The 19,603-nt window shown below is 41.4% G+C and overlaps 1 protein-coding gene and 2 pseudogenes across 1 annotated transcript; 2 read left to right on the forward strand and 1 right to left on the reverse strand.

Moving 5' to 3' along the window:
* Nucleotides 1–2,430: 2,430 nt before the first annotated feature.
* Nucleotides 2,431–3,408, forward strand: LOC103682009 (putative olfactory receptor 2B8). Its single transcript, XM_008711580.1, has one exon. The coding sequence runs from the start codon at nt 2,431–2,433 to the stop codon at nt 3,406–3,408; it is 978 nt and encodes a 325-aa protein (XP_008709802.1).
* Nucleotides 3,409–5,790: 2,382 nt separating this feature from the next.
* Nucleotides 5,791–16,720, forward strand: LOC103682011 (annotated as a pseudogene).
* Nucleotides 16,721–17,216: 496 nt separating this feature from the next.
* LOC103681975 lies at nt 17,217–18,290 on the reverse strand (annotated as a pseudogene).
* Between the last annotated feature and the right edge of the window lie 1,313 nt (nt 18,291–19,603).

A 19,603-nucleotide genomic window follows, 5' to 3' on the forward strand; every position in this document is an offset into this window, starting at 1 on the left:
GCTTTCTTGGTTCTGATCACGTTCTGTGCATCACTGAGAAGAACAGAATCATTGAAAATCGTGTTCTTGGCTGAGTTATGAGATATGTCTGCGATCTCTGAGAAAGAACAGCCTATTTGAAAACCCTGTAAGAGCTTTCGACTGGGCACCACGAGGGATGGGCGGAGCCCTTCTCTGACCCTTAAAGCACAAGGAGAGAGGGAAGAAGCAGAGGTACGTCCCAACAACATGTGACAAAACAAATTCTGATATTGCCCATTGTCTGATTCTGCATATTTTGGACCAGGCCTGATAATGTGGAAGATACAGAAATTGAGAACCACAGTGTCGCTAAAGAACGTGCAAGGACTCATGGGTGCTTCTTCGAAACAGGACAGTGGATCTATTGAAATGTAAACCTACGAGGAGCTAAATGCACTATGTCTTTTATTTCTTATTAAAAGCTCGTACCATCGGGGCGCCTGGGTGGCAAAGCGGTTAAGCATCTGCCTTCGGCTCAGGGTGTGATCCCCCACATCAGTCTCCTCCGCTGGGAGCCTGCTTCTTCCTCTCCCACTCCCCCTGCTTGTGTTCCCTCTCTCGCTGGCTGTCTCTATCTCTGTCGAATAAATAAATAAAATCTTAAAAAAAAAAAAAAAGCTAGTACCATCATCTCTTTTGTATGGGAGGAGAGAAGGCCAGGCAGGAGGGGTGGGGAGCAGCCTTCAGAATCTCAAGGCTTATCAGTGGTAGATTTGTACCTACAACCCAACTATTCTGATTCCCACTTGGCGCATTCGGAAACTTATTTTCCCAAATTAATTTTACCCTTTGTCAACACAGTAACAACAGCCACCAAAAGAATCACTGAAAGGATTTAGGAATAAGAGGAGAAGGGGACCGAGAATCCAATAGCAAAGGCAGACTAGAGAGTGGCCGAATATCTTCTTGCCTGGTCATAGATTTTGCTGATAGAAAAGTGACATTTACAAAAGATAGACAGAGTCCTGCAAAGTTTCAGACAACACAGCTTTAAAAAAAATTCTACAGTTTGAATAGTCAAGGCTATCTATTATCCATTACTCAAGGTTGCCTTTGCTTTGCTATTTTCTCTGAAGTTCTGTTACCTCTAGACTCAATTTCAATAGACTGTTAAGGTCTTAATCTTCCATATTCTCATTTATTCCACAAAGATTTTTTGTGACTCTGCTGCATGCCAGGCTCTTTCCCGGGCTATGGTGATATTATGAGATATCACTCTTATTTAGGTTGTATTTACTATTAAACATGCATCAAGGGGTGTGGGGAAGGGAGGGAGGTTATTTCTAAGAACAAGTGCAATATTGTAATAGAAAACAAAATGATTTCTGTAAGGTTGGCATTTATGGAAGTACAGAATGGGATGTTGAAAAAATATTTTGTTCCATTACATTGAAAATTTTTTTGTTGTTTTATTTAGATTTATTTATTTACTGTAGGAAGGGAGCATGAAGAAAGGATAGGGGAGGGAGAGAGAAAATGCTGAAGGAGGCTCCCCACTGAGGGCGCAGCCCTTGGCATGGGGCTCAATCCCAGAACCCTGAGACCTAAGCCAAAATCAACAGTTGGCCACTTAATCGACTGAGCCACCCAGGCACCCTACACTGAAAATTTTTTAAAGGGAGTTGTAATGTAAGACAAAAGGAAAGACTAAATACTGGATTGGTGATTCCCCGAGATTTTACTGAAATTGGTATCAGTAATGATTACTCAGGATTAGTCCTCCTGCAGCATGAAGATTGGACACGATGAATTCTTCAATCATTTCCAGTAGCACTTCCCCAATCACTAACCATGATTTCAGGCTCCATTTCCGAATGTCTCATTAGAGTATGCATTAAGATCTGTTGTTTCCCTGGAATAAAACTGGCAATGGGAAATTTTACTATCTATGCATTTTCAGAAAACATTTTATCTCCACGCAAAACGGAAGTAGGGGAGCCAGTGTGATATATTTCAATTCTTGTTAGAGAACAAAGAGAGGGATGGGGGCACTGTAAATCTGCAACCTATTCAGATCAATTAGATTTAATTTTTGGAGAAACTACAGTTACCTTCGGAATTCATGCCATCATGAAAAGCCAGTGTCCCCAGGGCAAAGAGCTCATGTCTCAGAGTCCATGTACACCTGGGTGAGTCTCCCTGGGAAATGACGGAACCTCCTTCACGCTCACTTCCCTCATCTGTTCAGCAGAGATCATGAATGTGCCAACCTCAGAGACTCCCTGGGAGAAAATGCATAGACCTTTTGGGCAGTGCCTGAAACACGGAAGATGCTTCTGTCCAGTGGCCATTTGTCACCCCCTTTCTCACCAACAAGGAAGACACTGTGCAAACCTCTCCGGCTCCCAACCGGACTCTAGCCGTGGGCTCTAGGAGAACAGAGGTGGACGGGACATGCACTAGAACACAATGGAGTCCCCCTTCTTGCGCAGGCGGAGTGCAGGGGAGAGAGCTAATGACAGCACCTTCTCAGGATTCCTCCTCCTGGGCTTCTCCAACAGGCCTCAGCTGGAGACGCCTCTCTTTGTGGTCATCCTGATCGTCTACTTCTTGAGCTTTCTCGGCAACGGCACGATTATACTTCTGTCTCGGACGGACCCTCGCCTGCACACCCCCATGTATTTCTTCCTCTCCAACCTCTCTTTCATGGACCTTTGTCTGACCACCTGCACCGTCCCCCAGACGCTGGCCAACCTCCAGGGGCGGGACAAGACCATCAGCTATGGTGGCTGCGTGACCCAGCTCCTCATCGCCCTGGGGCTGGGGGGCGTGGAGTGTGTGCTCCTGGCCGTCATGGCCTATGACCGCTACGCGGCCGTGTGCCGCCCCCTGCACTACCTGGCCGTGGTGCACCCGCAGCTCTGCCTGCGGCTGGTGCTGACGGCTTGGCTCACGGGCTTCGGCAACTCGGCGCTGCAGACAGCCCTGACCATGACGCTGCCGCTGTGCGGGAGACACCGGGTGGACCATTTCTTCTGCGAAGTGCCGGCGATGCTGAAGCTGGCCTGCGCCAACACCTCCGTCAACGAGGCTGAGCTCTTCACGGTCAGCGTCTTCTTCCTCGTGGTGCCGCTGTCGCTCATCGTAGTGTCCTACGGCCGCATCGCGCGGGCCGTCCTGACGATCACGTCGGCCCGGGGGAGGCGCAAGGCCTTCGGCACGTGCTGCGCGCACCTGGTGGTGGTGGTCGTCTTCTTCGGCACGCTCATCTCCATGTACCTCCAGCCCCCCTCCAGTTACTCGCAGGATGTGAACAAAAGCATCGCGCTCTTCTACACTCTGGTGACTCCCCTGCTGAATCCCCTCATTTACACTCTGAGGAACAAGGAGGTCAAGGGGGCACTGAGGAGACTGCTGCGGGCAAGCGCGGACTCGCGAGGGAGCTAACGCGGGGCTTGCGGGGCTGAGCGCTGGGGCGCGGGGGACTGCTGGGGACGCGAAGCCAGCTTTCACACACTTCAGCAGGTCCTCGGAAAGCACCTGCTCTGAACGAGGCCCTGTTCTAGGGACTTGAGATCTATCAGCAATCCAGACAAACACCCCTGTCCCCATGGAGCTGAACCTTCTAGAGGGGAGAATATGGTTTGAAGATGATGTGAAAATAAACTATGAAATACCATGTCTTGGAATCCTTCACAATAATGAGAGTCCACAAATTCGAAGTACAAACAACACGAATGATTCTCACAAACGCAACGTTGAGTGAAAGAAACCAGAATCTAAATGGTTACTACGGTTCAAATCTAATTATACCGGATGTACTCTTTATTCACGTAAAACACAAAACCAGGCCCAAGGAAACCACAGGTATTGGAAGTCAGAACAATGGATTCTCGCGGGAGTCGTGATTGGAAGGGGAAATGGGGGAGGGGAATTCCGGGGTTCTGCTTATATTCTAATTCTGGATCTGGATGCTATTTATAGAAGGTACACAATGTGTGAAAATTCATCAAACTTGACAGTGACGTTACTTCCATGCTCTGTATGCTTGTTGTACCTCAAATCATTTACTTTTAAAACGTTTGAAATAAGCTAGATATTAACATATACTGTGATACTAAATACGTTAAGATTTGGGTTCCTTTCACTCCGTCGGGCTTTATATTCCACATGATCTATGTGACTTGGTTCCAGTGTACTGAACTGGTAGAATCCAAACCGTTTTGGATACCCGTGATATTTAGCCAACGAGAATGCACTTTACCTGGCTTTCCTTTGAAGACCTCAATCAAAGAGCATTGTACAGTGAGTTCTGGTCTCCTCTTCCTTCCAGGTGGATTCACTATTGTTTTTCTGGTCTCTAATTCATATATTTCTGTTCTGATCTTTGTTCTTTCCTTCCTTCTGCTAACTTTGAGCTTCGTATTTTACTAGTTCTTAAGGGAGTAAAGTTAGGCTATTTATTTGTTTGTTTGTTTTAAAGAAGTTAACTGTATTTTTTTATTATTAATTTGTTGGCTTGGAAATCAGTCAACTATAGAAAATCTACCGAGAATGTATTGCATTCTAGAGCCTACCTAGGGCCCATCAGAAAATTCTCTTGTCTAAATTTTTTATAAACACTAGCTGATAATCTGCATTTCACACTAGTGAAAGGGTCTGACCTAGTTGACAATTGTCAGATTTATTTGAGAATTCTTTTGCTAATGTGGGCTTTTATTGTGGTAAGCTTTCCCCTTAGATTGCTTTTGCAGCATCCCATAAATTTTAGTAAGTAGTGTTTGTATTTTCATTTTTTCAAGGTATTTCTTGATTTCCCTTCAATGTCCTCTTTGACCCATTGTTTTTGTTGTAGGGGGTGTTATTTAATTTTTCCTATGTAGAAATGTTTCAGCTTTCCTTTGATTAGGATTTTCAGTCTCATACCATTGTGATCAAAAGAAGATACTTACATGAATTCGATCTTCTTAAATTGCTAAGACTTGTTTTGTAAATTCTCGTGGACAAACTTCCTGGCGTGCTTGATAAGAATGTGTATTCTGCTGCCGTTGGATGAAACGGTCCATAGATCTCTGTTAAATGTTTTAGTCTAAAAATGACAAAAGCAGTATCGTTTGTCCCCAGGAGCTCTTGAGTGGGGCGAGATTCTATCAGTAGCAGATATTCCCACCTCCTCCACATAATTAATTGTTTTTTCTTTTAAGGGTCACCTGTAGGAATAAAGTGTCACCACATACAGTTGGGCACATTTGTACATATTTCAGAAAACATTGGAAATACGTCATTTGCAAGCCTGTCATCTCTAAGTAGGAGACACTACAGGAAATATATTTTCTTCTACTCTTCATCTTCACAGAAGGGTTAAGAGATTGACCTCCAAGAGATTGCAGGTGGAGTCTGTGCTTTGTGCACGTGCAGATCTGTGTGTGATAACATATTAATATGTATGTTACTCCAATCTACATGCAAGCCAGACTGTAACACGTTATGGTGGCATATGAGCAGAAACATTCTTTGGGATGTATAGAATGGTCTTTCCAAGAAGAGCAGTGAAACCTGAGAAAGGTTGATTTCATGCTAAATATGACACATCGTGAGCCAACACGCTCCATTTAAATACATTAAAACACAGTTCTCATTTCCATAGAAAAATTAATAAAGTTTTCCAAAAGGAATCTTGCAAACCTGCTTCAATGTTTTGAAATGCTTTAAGTGGGGACTTAAAAATATATGGAAATCACTGTTTGTGACCTGCTATCACAGAATCGGGCAGGGGGAGGGAGGCTCCTGAGAAAGGCTTTGACAACTGATCGTGGCATCCCATCGATCATGACGATTCCAAGTAACGCAATCATTAGAAATGTCCAGGATGCTTCACTGAGACTAAAGACAAAGGTAGAAAAACTGAACAACTTCATTCTCAGAAGAGGTTAAAGCTATCTTCAGAAATGGCTACTTAATTAGAAGAACTTACCCTTCTTAAAGACCTCATAGATTTAATTCCGTTCACAATGTGTAAAATAAATCCAGCCAATAATGTAATTCAATAAATCAAATTTTTATACACAGACGAGGAAAAAATACCGAAAGCATCAAGGGGGAAAAAAGTCCATAACCTACAAGGGAAGACGGACAGATCAGGTTCGTAGCAAATCTGTCCACAGAAACATGGCAGGCCAGAAAGAAGTGGAAGGAAATAGTCAATGTGCTGAATGGGAAAAATATGGCCAAGAATTCTTTATCCAGCAAGGCTGTCATTCAGAATAGAGGCGAGATAAAGAGTTTCTGGGACAAACAAAAACAAAAGGAGTTGGTGACCACTAAATTAGCCCTGCAAGAAATTTTAAGGGGGACTCTTTGAGTGGAGAAACAAAAAAAGACCAAAAACAACAACGACTAGAAAGGACCAGAGAACATCACCAGAAACACCAACTCTACAGGTAACACAATGGCATCAAATTCGTATCTTTCAATAATTACTCTGAATACATTAATGGACTAAATGCTCCAATCCAAAGACAAAGGGTATCAGAATGGAAAAAAAGCAAGATCCATCTATATGTAGCCTACAAGACACTCATCTTACACCTAAAGACACCTGTGGATTGAAAGTGAGGGGATGGAGGACCATCTATCATGTTAATGGACATCAAAAGAAAGCTGGAGTAGCCATCCTTATAACAGACAAACCAGATTTTAAAACAGAGACTGTAACAGATAACGTAGGGTGTTATATTATAATTAAGGTGTCTATCCATCAAGAAGATCTAACCTCTGTAAATATTTATGTTCCCAATTTGGGAGCACCCGAGAATATTAATCAATTAATCATAAACATAAAGAAACTCATTGATAATAATACAATAAGAGGAGGGGACTTTAACACTCCACTTACAGCAATGGACAGATCGTCTAAGCAGAAGATCAACAAGGAAACAAGGGCTTTGAATGACACGCTGGACCAGATGGACGTCACAGATATATTCAGAGCACTTCATCCTAAAGCAGCAGAGCACACATTATTTTCGAGTGCACATGGAACATTCTCCAGGGTAGATCGCGTACTGGGTCACAAACCAGCCCTCCACAAGTACAAAAAGGTTGAGATCATACCATGCTTATTTTCAGACCACAGCACAATGAAGCTTGAAGTCAACCACAAGAAAAAATCTGGAAAGACCACAAATACATGGAGGTTAAAGACTATCCACTGCAGAATGAATGCATTAGCCAGGAAATTAAAGAGGAAATTTAAAAATACATGGATGCAAATGAAAAGGAAAACAGGATGGTTCAAAACATGGGGAATGCCTCAAAGGCGGTCCTAAGAGGGAAGTATATAGCAGTGCAGGCCTTCCTCAAGAAACATGAGAAGTCTCAAACAACAACCTAACCTCACACCAAAAGGAGCTGGAAAAAGAACACCAAAAAAAGCCTAAACCCAGGAGGAGAAGGGAAATAATAAAGGTTAGAGCAGAAATAAAAGATGTAGAAACAAAAAGAAAACAGTAGAACGATTCAAGGACACTGAGAGCTGGTTCTTTTTAAAAAAATTTTTTTTTAATTTAAATTCAATCAGTTAACATATAATGTATTATTAGTTTCAGAGGTAGAAGTCAGTGATTCATCAGTTGTGTATAATGCCCAGTGCTCATTACATCTGGTGCCCTCCTTAATGCCCATCCCCCAGAAACCTCATCCCCTCATCCCCTCCCCTTCAGCAACCCTCAGTATGATTAAGTGTGTCTCATGGTTTGTCTCCCTCTCTGATTTCATCTTGTTTTATTTTTCCTCTCTTCCCCATGATCCTCTGTCTTGTTTCTTAAATTCCACATATCAGTGAGATCATATGATAATTGCCTTTCTCTGATTGACTTATTTAGCTTCGCATAACACCCTCTAGTTCAACCCACGTCATCGCAAATGGCAAGGTTTCATTGTTTTGATGGCTGAGTCGTATTTCATTGTATATATATACCACCTCTTCTTTATTCAGTCATCTGTCAATGGACATCTGGGCTCTTTCCATAGTTTTTCGATTGTGGACACTGCTGCTATAAACATTGGGGTGCATGTTTATAGGGTCACTACATTTGTACCTTTGGGGCAAATACTAGTAGTGCAATTGCTGCGTCATAGGGTAGCTCTATTTTCAAGTTTTTGAGGAATCTCCATACTGTTTTCCAGAGTGGCTGTACCAGTTTGCATTCCCACCAAGAGTGGAAGAGGTTTACCCTTTCTTCACCTCCTCAGCAGCATCTGTGGTTTTCTGACTTGTTAATTTCAGCCATTCTGACCAGTGTGAGGTGGCAACTCATTGTGGTTTTGATTTACATTTTTCTGATGCTGAGTGATGATGTATCTTTTCATGTGCCTATTAAACATCTGCACATCTTCTTTGGAAAAATATCTGTTTTTTAAACTAGATTATTTGTTTTCAGAGTATTGAGTTTGAGAAGTTCTTTCTAGATTTTTGATACTAACCCTTTATCTGATATGTCAGTTGCAAATATCTTCTCCCATTCCATGGGTTGCCTTTTAGTTTTTGTTGACTGTTTCCTTCCCTGTGCAGAAGCTTTTTATCTTGATGAAGCCCTGACAGTGTAGGTTGTTTTTGTGTCCCTTGCCCAAGGAGACATGTCTAGTAAGAAGTTGCTCTGGCCCAGGTCACAGAGGTTGCTGCCTGTGTTCTCCTCTACGATTTTGATGGGTTCCTGTCTCATATTTAGGTTGTTCATCCATTTTGAATTTGTTTTTGTGTTTGAGGTAAGAAAGTGGTCCAGTTTCACTCTTCTGCATGTTTTTCCCATTTGTTGAAGAGACTGTCTTTTTTCCATTGAATATTCTTTCCTGCTTTGTCAAATATTAGTTGACCATATAGTTGTGGGTTTATTTCTGGGTCTCCTATTGTGTTCCATTGACGTATGTGTCTGTTTTTGTGCCAGTACTGTACTTTCATGATGACTACAGCTTTGTAATATAACTTGAAGTCTGGAATTGTGATGCTTTGCTTTTCTTTTTCAAGATTGCTTAGACTATTCAGGGTCCTTTGTGGTTCCATACAAATTTTAGGATTGTTTGTTCCAGCTCTGTGAAAAATCCTGGTGGTATTTTGATAAGGATTGCATTAAATGTATAGATTGCTTTTGGCAATTTAGACATTTTAACAACGTTTGTTCTTCCAATCCATGACCATGGAATGTTTTTCCATTTCTTTCTGTTATCTTCAACTTCTTTCCTGTTTTATCATTTTCAGAGTACAGGTTAGGTTCATACTTAGGGACCCTATGTTTTTTGGTGCAATTGTTAATGGGATTGATTGCTTGATTTCTATTTCTGCTGCTCCGTTAGTTTTGTATAGAAATGCAACAGATTTCTGTACATGGGTTTGTATCCTGGGGCTTTACTGAATTCACCTATCAGTTCTACCAAGTTTTTGGTGGAGTCTTTTGTGTTTTCTTTTTCTTTTTTTTAAGATTTTATTTATTTGAGAAAGAGAGAACATAAGCAGAGGGGAGGGGCAGAGGGACAGGGAGAAGCAGAGTCCCCACTAAGCACGGAGCCTGATGCAGGGCTCAATCCCAGGACCCCAAGATCATGACTTGAGCCGAACGCAGACTTTCAACAGATGGAACACTCAGGGGCCCCTCAGGCTTTCTATATAGAATATCATGTCGTCCACAGATGATTGAAAGTTTGATTTCTTTCTTTCCAGTTTGGATACCTTTTATTTCTGCTGGTTGTCTGATTGCTGTGGCTAGGACAACCAGTCCTACATTAAATAACAGTGGCGAGAGTGGACATTCCTGTCTTGTTCCTGACCATGTAGAGGGAAAACTCTGTATTTTCTCATTGAAGATTTTATTAGAGGTAGGTCTTTCCTATATGGCCTTTATTATGTGGAGGTATGTTCCCTCTAACCCTACATTGTTGAGGGATTTTATTGTGAGTGGATGTTATGCATTGTCGTATGTTTTTTTCTGCATCAATTGAGAGGATCATATGGTACGTAACCTTTCCTTTATTAATGTGGTGTATCACGTTGATCGATTTGAGAATATTGAACAACTCTTGGAGCCCAGGTATAAATCTCACTTGATTATGGTGAATGACCCTTTTAATGCATTGTTGGATTCCATTTGCTGGTGTTTTGTTGAGAATTTTTGCATCGATGTTCATCGGGGATACTACCCTGTAGTTCTCTTTTTTATTGGAGTCTTTTTTCCCCTGTTTTTCTTTTTTTAAATTTTATTTAAATTCAATTAATTAACATATAATATATTATTAGTTTTAGAGGTAGAATTCAGTGATTCATCAGTTACATATAACAGCCAGTGCTCATTACATCGAGTGCCCTCCTTAATGCCCACCACCCAGTTACCCCATCCCGCCACCGCCTCCCCTCCAGCAGCCGTTTCTTTCCTATAGTTAAGAGTCTCCTATGGCTTATTTCCCTCTCTGTGGTTTCGTCTTATTTTATTATTCTTTCCCTTCCCCAATGATCCTCTGTTTTGTTTCTTAATTCCACAATTGCACTACCAGGTATTTACTCAAAGGATGCAAACATAGTGATCAGAAGGGGCACCTGCATCCCAATGTTTACTGGAGTCTTTATTTGGTTTTGGTATCAGACTAATGCTGGCCTCATAGAATGAATTCGGAGTTTTCCTTCCACCTCCATTTTTTGGAATAGTTTGAATAGAAGAGGTATTAACTCTTCTTCAAATGTCTGGTAGAATTCCCCAAAGAAGCCATCTGGCCCTGGACTTTTGTTTTTTTGGGAGATTTTTGATTGAAGATTCAGTTTATTTGCTAGTTATCAGTCTATCCAAGTTTTCTATTTCTTTCTGTTTCAGTCTTGATAGTTAATATGTTTCTGGAATTTACCCATTTCCTCCAGGTTGTCCAGTTTGTAGGCATATAGTTTTTCATGATATTCTCTTAGAGTTATTCTTATTTCTGTGGTGTCTCTTGTTATTTCTCCTCTCTCATTTATGATTTTATTTATTTGGGCCCTTTCTCTTTTCTTTTTGATAAGTACGACTTGAGGTTTATAATTTTTTTCCCTAAGAACCAACTTCTGTTTCATTGATCAGTTCTACTGGTTTCTGTTTGCTTGTTTTTGTTTAGTTTCTATGTAATTTATTTCTGCTCTAATCTCTATTATATCCCTTCTTCTGCTGGCTTTAGATAGGCTTCGTTTGTTGTTCTTTTTCCAGCTCCTTTAGGTGTAAGGTTGGGTTGTTTATTTGAGACTTTTCTTGCTTCAGGAGTTATGACTGTGTTGCCATAAATGTCCCCTTCAGGGCCACTTTTGTTGCATCCCAATGGCTTTGAACTGTCATCTTTCATTTTCATTTCTTTCCGTGTATTTTTTATTTCTTCTTTGATTTCCTGGTTGACCCATTCATTCTTTAGTAGGATGTTCTTTTCCCTCCATGGATTTGTGGTTTTCCAGTTTTTTTCTTACAGTTGACTTCAAGTTTCATAGCATCGTGGTTAGAAAATACGCATGATGTGACCTCTCAGTCTCTGTGTACTTGTTGAAGGCTGATTTGTGACCTAGTAGGTGAACTATTCTGGGCAATGCCCCATGTGCGCCTGAAAAGAATGTGTACTGGGGGACCTGGGTGGCTCAGTGAGTTAAGCATCCGACTCTTGATTTCAGCTCAGGTCATGTACCGGCTTGTAAGAGCCAGCCCCCTGTTGGCTCTGCACGCAGCACAGAGTCTCCTTGAGATTCTCTCCCTCTTCTTTTGCCCCTACCCCGCTTGCTCTCTCTCAAATAAATAAATAAAAATCTTAAAAAAAAAAGGAAAAGAAGTGTATTCCACTGCTTTAGGATAAAATGTCTGAATATATCTGTTAAGTTCATCTGGTCTAGTGTGTCATTCGAAGTCATTGTTTCCTTGAAGATTTTCTACTCAGATAATCTGTGTATTGATGTATATGGAGTGTTAAAGTCCCCTACTGTTATTGTATTGCTATCAGTGAGTTCCTTAATTTATTATTCATTATTTTATGGTTTTGGATGCTCCCATGTTGGGGGCATAAATAGTTATAATTGTTGGATCTTCTTGTTGAATTTCCCCTGTATTATGATATACCGCCCTTCTTCATCTCTTGTTATAGTCTTTGGATTACATTCTAGGTTGTCCTATATAAGTATTGCTACTCTGGCTTTCTTTTGACATCCACTTGCATGATAAATGTTCCTCCGTCCCCTCACTTTCAATCTGCAGGTGTCTTTGGGTCTCTTATGTGTCTCTTCTAGGCAGAATATGGATGGATCTTGTGTTTTTATCCATTATGATACCCTATGTCTTTTGCTTGGAATGGTTAGTCCATTTACATTTAGAGTAACTTTTCATAGACAGGTATTTAGTGCCATTTTATTACTCGTTTTGTCATTATTTCTGGAGATTTTCTCTGATCCTTTCTTGTATTTGTCACTTTTATTCTTTCCTTTTCATTCAAAGTGTCCCCTTTAATATTTCTTGCAGAGCTGCTTTAGTTGTCACAAACTCTTTTAGTTCTTGCTTGTCTGGGAAACTCTTGATCTCTCCTATTCTGAACGGTGCCCTTCCTGGATCGTCTTTTTGGCTGCAGTTGTTTCCCATTCAGCATGTGGAAGAGATCATGCCACTCCCTTCTGGCTTGCCGAGTGTCTGTGGAGAGATCTGCTCCTTCCATACTCGTGTTCATTGCATCAGGCCTGTTTCCAATCTCAGTTATGGTATTTTTCTTTTCTGACTGATCTTATTAAACTCTTTTATCTCTGCAGTAAAGGCCTCCCAGAAGTCTCCCAATTTTGCTTAATCCCAGTGGGTATCCTAAGGATTGTTGCTTTAAATTCTCCATCAGGAGTGTTACTTCTTTCAATTTCGTTTAGCTCTCTGGCCATGACTTTGTCTTGTTCTTTCATCTATGCTATGAACATTCTTTCATCTGGGATGAATTCCTCCATCTTGGCATTTTATCTAAGTCTCTACCTTCTTCTGGGTGCAAGAAGAGAGGATCATATGGTACGTAATCCATGGAGTGGCTCCATCTCACAGCTCTGAGATCATGACCTAAGCCAAAATCAAGAGTCTGACATTCAACTGACTGCACCTCACAGGACTTTTCCAGATTCCTGTTTCCATGCTATCTACCCCCAGGGGTGTTAGCCTGTCTTCTCTCCAGGATCAGGGCAGCCCCCTCAGGGCTCGAGGCCAGCCAAGCCCACCCACCTTTCAAACTCCAGGCTTGAAGCGCCACTGGCTGCAAGAACTCACAAAATCACACCCTCTCTTTTTCCTTTTTCCCAGTAAATGGATTTGGGGAAATGTTCTCCTTGTGCATTCCCCTGTGTGCTTCTCTCTCTCTTTATAGCTCGCTCTCGCGCGCGCGCGCGCGGGCGCGCGCTTGCTTCTTTGACCTTGGCTCCCTCTCTTCCTCAGCCATCATGATCCCTTTCTTCCCAAACCATGTCTCCACCCTTCCTACCCTCTTCTAAGAGGCTTCTTCTCTCCCTTTAGTTGTGGAGTTTGTTCTGTCAGTCCTCAGGCAGATTTCTGGTGTGTTTAGGATGATTTGATAGTGATCTCATTGTGTTTTACGGACAAGACCAGCCTAGGGTCCTCTTACTCAGCCACTATTTTACCTTCCCCTAAACTGTTTTTCTTTTTTTAAATACTCTCCGGGTCCTGTGTGGAGCCCAACGCAGGGTCCTAACTCATGACCTTGATCAAGACCTGAGCCAAAACCCAAAGTCAGATGCTTAATTGACTGAACCACCCATGCGCCCCTAATTTTTATATTCATATTTACCAACTAGAATGAACTTTACCTAACTTTCTTTGAAGACCTCAGTCAAAGATCATTCATACACTGAGTTCTGGTCTCTTCTTCATTCCAGATTGATTTTGCTATTGTTTTTCAGGACTCTATTTCATTTATTTCTGCTCTGATCTTTGTTATTTTCTTCTTCTGCTAACTTCGAGCTTAGTTTTTTCTTTTCAGTTCCTTGAAGAGTAAACATGGGTGATTTATTTGAGGGTTTTCTTTCTTAATGTAGGCTTTTATTGCAGTAACTTTCCCCATACAATTGCTTTTGCAGCATCTCATATTTTCATAAGTAGTGTTGATATTTTTATTTTTTCAAAGTATTTCTTGATTTCCCTTTGATGTCTTCTTTCATCCATTGGTTTTGGGGGAGTATGTTGCTTAATTTCCACATATTTGTGCCCTCCTTAATACCCATCACCTGGTTACCCCATCCCCCAACCCCGCTCCCAACTGTAACCTTCAGTTTGTTTCCCAGAGTCCAGAATCTCCCATGGTTTGTCTCTCTCTCTGATTTCTTCCCATTCAGTTTTCCCTCCCTTCCCCTGTGGTCCTCTATGCTATTCCTTATGTTCCACATATGAGTGAAACCATATGATAATTCTCTTTCTCTGCTTGACTTATTTCACTTAGCATAATCTCCTCCAGTTCCATCCATGTCGATGCAAATGGGTATTCATCCTCTCTGATGGCTGAGTAATATTCCATTGTATATATGAACCACATCTTTATCCATTCGTCTGTTGAAGGGTATCTTGGCTCCTTTCACAGTTTGGCTATTGTGGACATTGTTGCTATGAACATTAGGGTGCATGTGCCCCTTTTTTCACTATATCTGTATCTTTGGGGTGAATACCCAGTAATGCAATTGCTGGGTCATAGGGTAGCTCTATTTTTAATGTCTTGAGGAACCTCCATACTGTTTTCCAGAGTGGCTTTACCAGCTTGCATTCCCACCAACGGTGTAAGATGGTTCTCCTTTCTCCACGTCCTTGCCAACATTTATTGTTTCCTGTCATGTTAATTCTGTTATTCTAACTGGTGTAAGGTGATATCTCATTGTGGTTTTGATTTGTATTTCCCTGATGGCTAATGATGTTGAACATTTTTTTCATGTGTCTGTTGGTTATTTTTATGTCTCCTTTGGAGAAGTGTCACATTTTCTGCTCATTTCTTGACTCGATTATTTGTTTTTTGAGTGTTCAGTTCAAGAATTACTTTATAGATCTTGGACACCCCCCTTTATCTCTAATGTCATTTGCAAATATCTTCTGCTATTCCGTGGGTTGCCTCTTTGTTTTGTTGTTGACTGTTTCCTTTGCTGTGCAGATGTTTTTATCTTGATGAAGTCCCAAAATTTCATTTTTGCTTTTGTTTCCCTTGTCTTTAGAGATGTGTCTTATAAGAAGTCACTGTGGCCAATGTTGAAGAAGTTACTGCATGTGTTCTCCTCCAGGATTTTGATGGATTCCTGTCTCACATCGAGGTCTTTCATCCATTTTGAGTTTATCTTTGTGTATGATGTAAGAGAATAGTCCAGTTTCATTTTTTTGCATGTTCTGTCCCATTTTCCCAGCATCTTTTATTGAAGAAACTGTCTTTTTTTTCATTGGATATTCTTTCCTGCTTTGTCGAACATTCGTTGACCATAGAGTTGAGGGTCAATTTCTGGACTCTCTGTTCTGTCCCATTGATCCATGTGTCTGTGTCCGTGTCAATACCATACTGTCTTGATGATCACAGCTTTGTAATAGAGCTTGAAATCAGGCAATGTGATGCCCTCAGCTTTGCTTTTCTTTTTCAACATTCCCCCAGTGATTCAGGGAATGTTCCATACAAATTTTAAGATTGTTTTTTCCACCTCTGTGAAAAATGTCGGTGGTATTTTGATCGGGATGGCATTGAAAGTATAGATTGCCCTGGGCAGCATAGGCATTTTCACAATGTTTATTCTTCCAATCCATGAACATGGAATGTTTTCCCATCTTTTTGTGTCTTCCTCAATTACTTTCATAAGTGTTCTATAGTTTCTAGAATATAGATCCTTTACCTCTTTCATTAGGTTTATTCCTAGGTATCTTATGGTTTTGATGCTATTGTAAGTGGAATCAATTCATCAATTTCTCTTTCTTCAGTCTTCTGTCAGTCCAGGACCTGCAGGCATTAGCTCAGGCTGTTGACGGGGGTTGTGAATTCAGAGTCCCGCCCCTGCAGCCCTACTTGCACCTCACACCATAGGACAGGCCCATTGGTTATAACAACAAATGGCCCAATAGCTGCTGGAATCACTTCAACTTTTCAATCCTTCCTTTTCCTCTGGGGACAGCTGACCTTGGCGCTGAGTGTTCTCTGTCTGAATCCTTGCCCTATAGTTCTGGGAGCAGCATCCCTAATTCTTGTCATTACCTAGCCACTAATTAAAAGAATTACATGCTGGCTTCAATTAGCCTTGGGGCTGATATTTAATTGGGGAGCAATACTTGCATGGTCAGCTACCAAGGGCTTCTCTGATCCATCTCCTTGCCTCCTTCTTTATTTTCTGGAATTATGTGGACCTTATATATGATACTGTCTACACCCACCAGGACAAAAGACATGATGCTCTGATTGATCTCTAGTCCACAGGAGCTTGGGTTCCAGCAAAACATCAACTGTTTGCTCAGTGGCTCTTGTGTGGTGACACTAGTGATGCTGAGACTGGTGGGAGTGAACAGTGGTCAGCTCACCCCCTAGTCCACTGCTCTGGCAGCTGTAGGAGCCCGTCTAGCACACCAGATTTACTCTTCAGACATCCACAGACCTGAGGATTGTTGGGATAAATTTACCCAACAGTAGGACTAATAGTTTTATTAGGGATTGCCCTGGGGAATTTTAGAAAGAAAAGAAGACAGCTGAAGCAAAGAAAAGTATAGATAGTAGAATAGGAAATTAACAAATGAAGCTGATGTAGGAATCTTAACAACAAACTTTTACACAACACTCGGGCCTTGTTACCATGTAATTAGACTTGAATAAGCCGTCTTGCAATGTGTTAAAGAATTAACCATCAGAAGATGAAGATGTAGACCATATTTGCCTAGATTTCGTTCAAGTATTTATTAGCAAAATCCTTCCCCTGTGTCAGAAACCAAGAACTCTAGGAATTAAGTGACCTCCATATTGAAGTTAGTGCGTTCTTCTGTTCATTATGATTCCCATCTGCACTTATGGGAATGGTATGAGGTTTGGCACTTTAGAAGACACCTGATCGAAGGGGTACCTGGCTGGCTCAGCTTGTAGAGCATCTGACTCTTGATCCCAGGGTTGTGAGTTTGAGCCCCATGGAGGGGGTGGAGACAACTTAAAAAAAAAAAAAAGGACACCTGACTTTTATCTCATCTAAATGAATGAATTAGGGAAAACAGAGTTTTTTTTAAAGGAAAAATAAAAGCTGTTGTAGGAAAAAAGAAAAAGGAAATTCTCTTGAATTTTTCCATGACATATGCAGGACACAAACATTAAAAACTCTGACATTCAAAGTCTTTCATCAAAGGATCTTCCCACCTAAGTCATCTAGAATCGTGGACTCTCCAAAGCACCTTCTTCATTGCTCCCTTCACATCCTTGTTCCTCAATGTATATATGACGGGGTTGACCATGGGGGTGACGATGGTGTAGAACAGAGAAATGAACTTGCCCTGATCCTGGGAGTAGTTGTTGCTGGGCTGGAGGTAAGCGTAGATGGCCATGCCATAGAACAGGGAGACCACCGTGATGTGGGACCCACATGTCCCAAACACTTTCCTCTGCCCTGCAGATGACTTTATTCTTAAGACTGCCCTGACAATCTGACCATAGGAGAAGGTGATTAAGGCCACAGGGATGATAAGAAAGATCATGCTGAAAAAGAAGATCTGAGACTCATACACAGTAGTGTCAACACAGGCAAGCTTGAGCAGTGGGGGGACCTCACAAAAGAAATGGTCTATTCTATTTCTCCCACAAAGTGGTACAAGGAAGATGAGCACTGTCTCCAATGAGGAGTTGGCAAAACCAATGAACCACGATGCAGAAGCCATGAGGGCACAGAGACGGGGGTGCATGACCACTGTGTAGTGCAGGGGCCTGCAGATGGCTGCATAGCGGTCAAATGCCATGACCCCTAAGAGAATGCACTCTGTGCAGCCCAACCCTAGAGAAATGAAGAGCTGAGCCACACAGCCGCCAAAGGAGATAGACTTGTCTGCTCCCCTGAGATGAACCAGGAGCTGCGGGACAGTGCTGGTCGTGTAGCACAGGTCCAGAAAGCTCAGGTTGGAGAGGAAAAAGTACATGGGAGTCTGAAGGTGGGGGTCCAGGTGGGACAAGGCAATGATGGTGGTGTTTCCCAGCAGAGTGAACAGATAGAAGATCAGCAGAACCACGAAGAGGACGAGCTCCAGCTGAGGCCGGTCCGAGAAACCCAGCAGGACAAACCCAGTGAAAGAACTGCCATTTTTCTGTTCCATCGTCTGTTAGCACATGTTTCCTGTCAGGACCAAGCGTTTAGCAACTTTTAAAAGAAATCTTCAAAAAATAAACAGTTGGCAGGGAGTGGATCTATCATGTTATAAGACATGGTGATGGGGTTTTATCGGTAACTATTTAAATAAATAACGTGCTCATTTATATTGACATAGCTCATACCAATACAGTTCCACATTATCACAAAAAGTATGTCATTGATATTTAGAATAAGAAAAGTGAAAAAAACGGACCTTTTATTGGCATCAGTCATAGGTATAAAAGTCCTTTTGTTCTGAACTTAATGGGACTTAAAGTACTGTAAGTGTATACGTACATTTTAGAGAGAATGGGGATGAAGGAAAAAGAGGAAGAGCAGTCAGAAAGAATCAGAAAGGAAAGCAGACAGGGAGAGACGTTATTATAAATACATATCTCAAGATTGTGCACAACTGGATTTGCACACACTGCAAATGCAACAGATTATAATAGAACATAATCCTGAAACTGCATTCAGATACGAGAATTTAAGACCTAGAATGTATTAATACAAAGAATTCAATCACATTCAAAATATCCCTAAGAGTTCTGAACATAAACATTCTGTCAGAATTTCCTCTGTACGATATTATATTTACGAAAGCCACGCATTTGAATTTTGTGTTTCCTTATAGTAGTAAAACAACTAAACACTCAACTCAGAGAGAACCTGAAAACACCACGTGTCAGTTACAGTGCTTACCTTTTGCCCTAAAGATGCTTAAAATCACCATACCAATTTATCAGGAACTCTGAAATTTCCTTGGCTGTGCAGTCAGGTGGAATCAGAACTCAAAAAGCCAGTGGCCACCACTTTCCTCTTCCTTCTGCAGATTTCTATTTCACACATTACCAACTAGAGTTCCTAAAATTCCTGAAAGAGATAGGATTATTCCCTATCAACATTCTAATGAGAATAATAATTTTAAGTTACCCGTTTGTGTAATAAATGTACAGAGCGTAATGCTTTACATCACTACCTATGATACAACAATTACATAGATAAATACATAGAGATATAGACAGGTACATTCTCAGATCAATGGCGGTAAAAGCACTATATGGAAACCTTAAATAGTACAAAGAAAGGCATAAACAAAAGGATATTTTGGTATTATATATTCTCAGATACCCATCAACATTAGGTTAATTATCACCTTTTTGGAAGCTCTCCTGAAAGGTTAGTGACACTGGACCCAACACGCTGCCAGCTCTCAGGTGAGTCTGACGACCATTGTCATCCAGCTGCTTAGCACTGAAGAAGCACAGTTCTGTCCCAACCAAAGAGGCATCA

This window comes from Ursus maritimus, unplaced genomic scaffold (genome assembly GCF_017311325.1).
Source record: "Ursus maritimus isolate PB19 unplaced genomic scaffold, ASM1731132v1 scaffold_30, whole genome shotgun sequence".
In the NCBI taxonomy this organism is placed as follows: Eukaryota; Metazoa; Chordata; class Mammalia; order Carnivora; family Ursidae; genus Ursus; species Ursus maritimus.

What these genes read in the sequence shown, in the direction of transcription:
- LOC103682009 (XM_008711580.1), top strand. Translation starts at nt 2,431, where the DNA reads ATGGAGTCCCCCTTCTTGCGCAGGCGGAGTGCAGGGGAGAGAGCTAAT.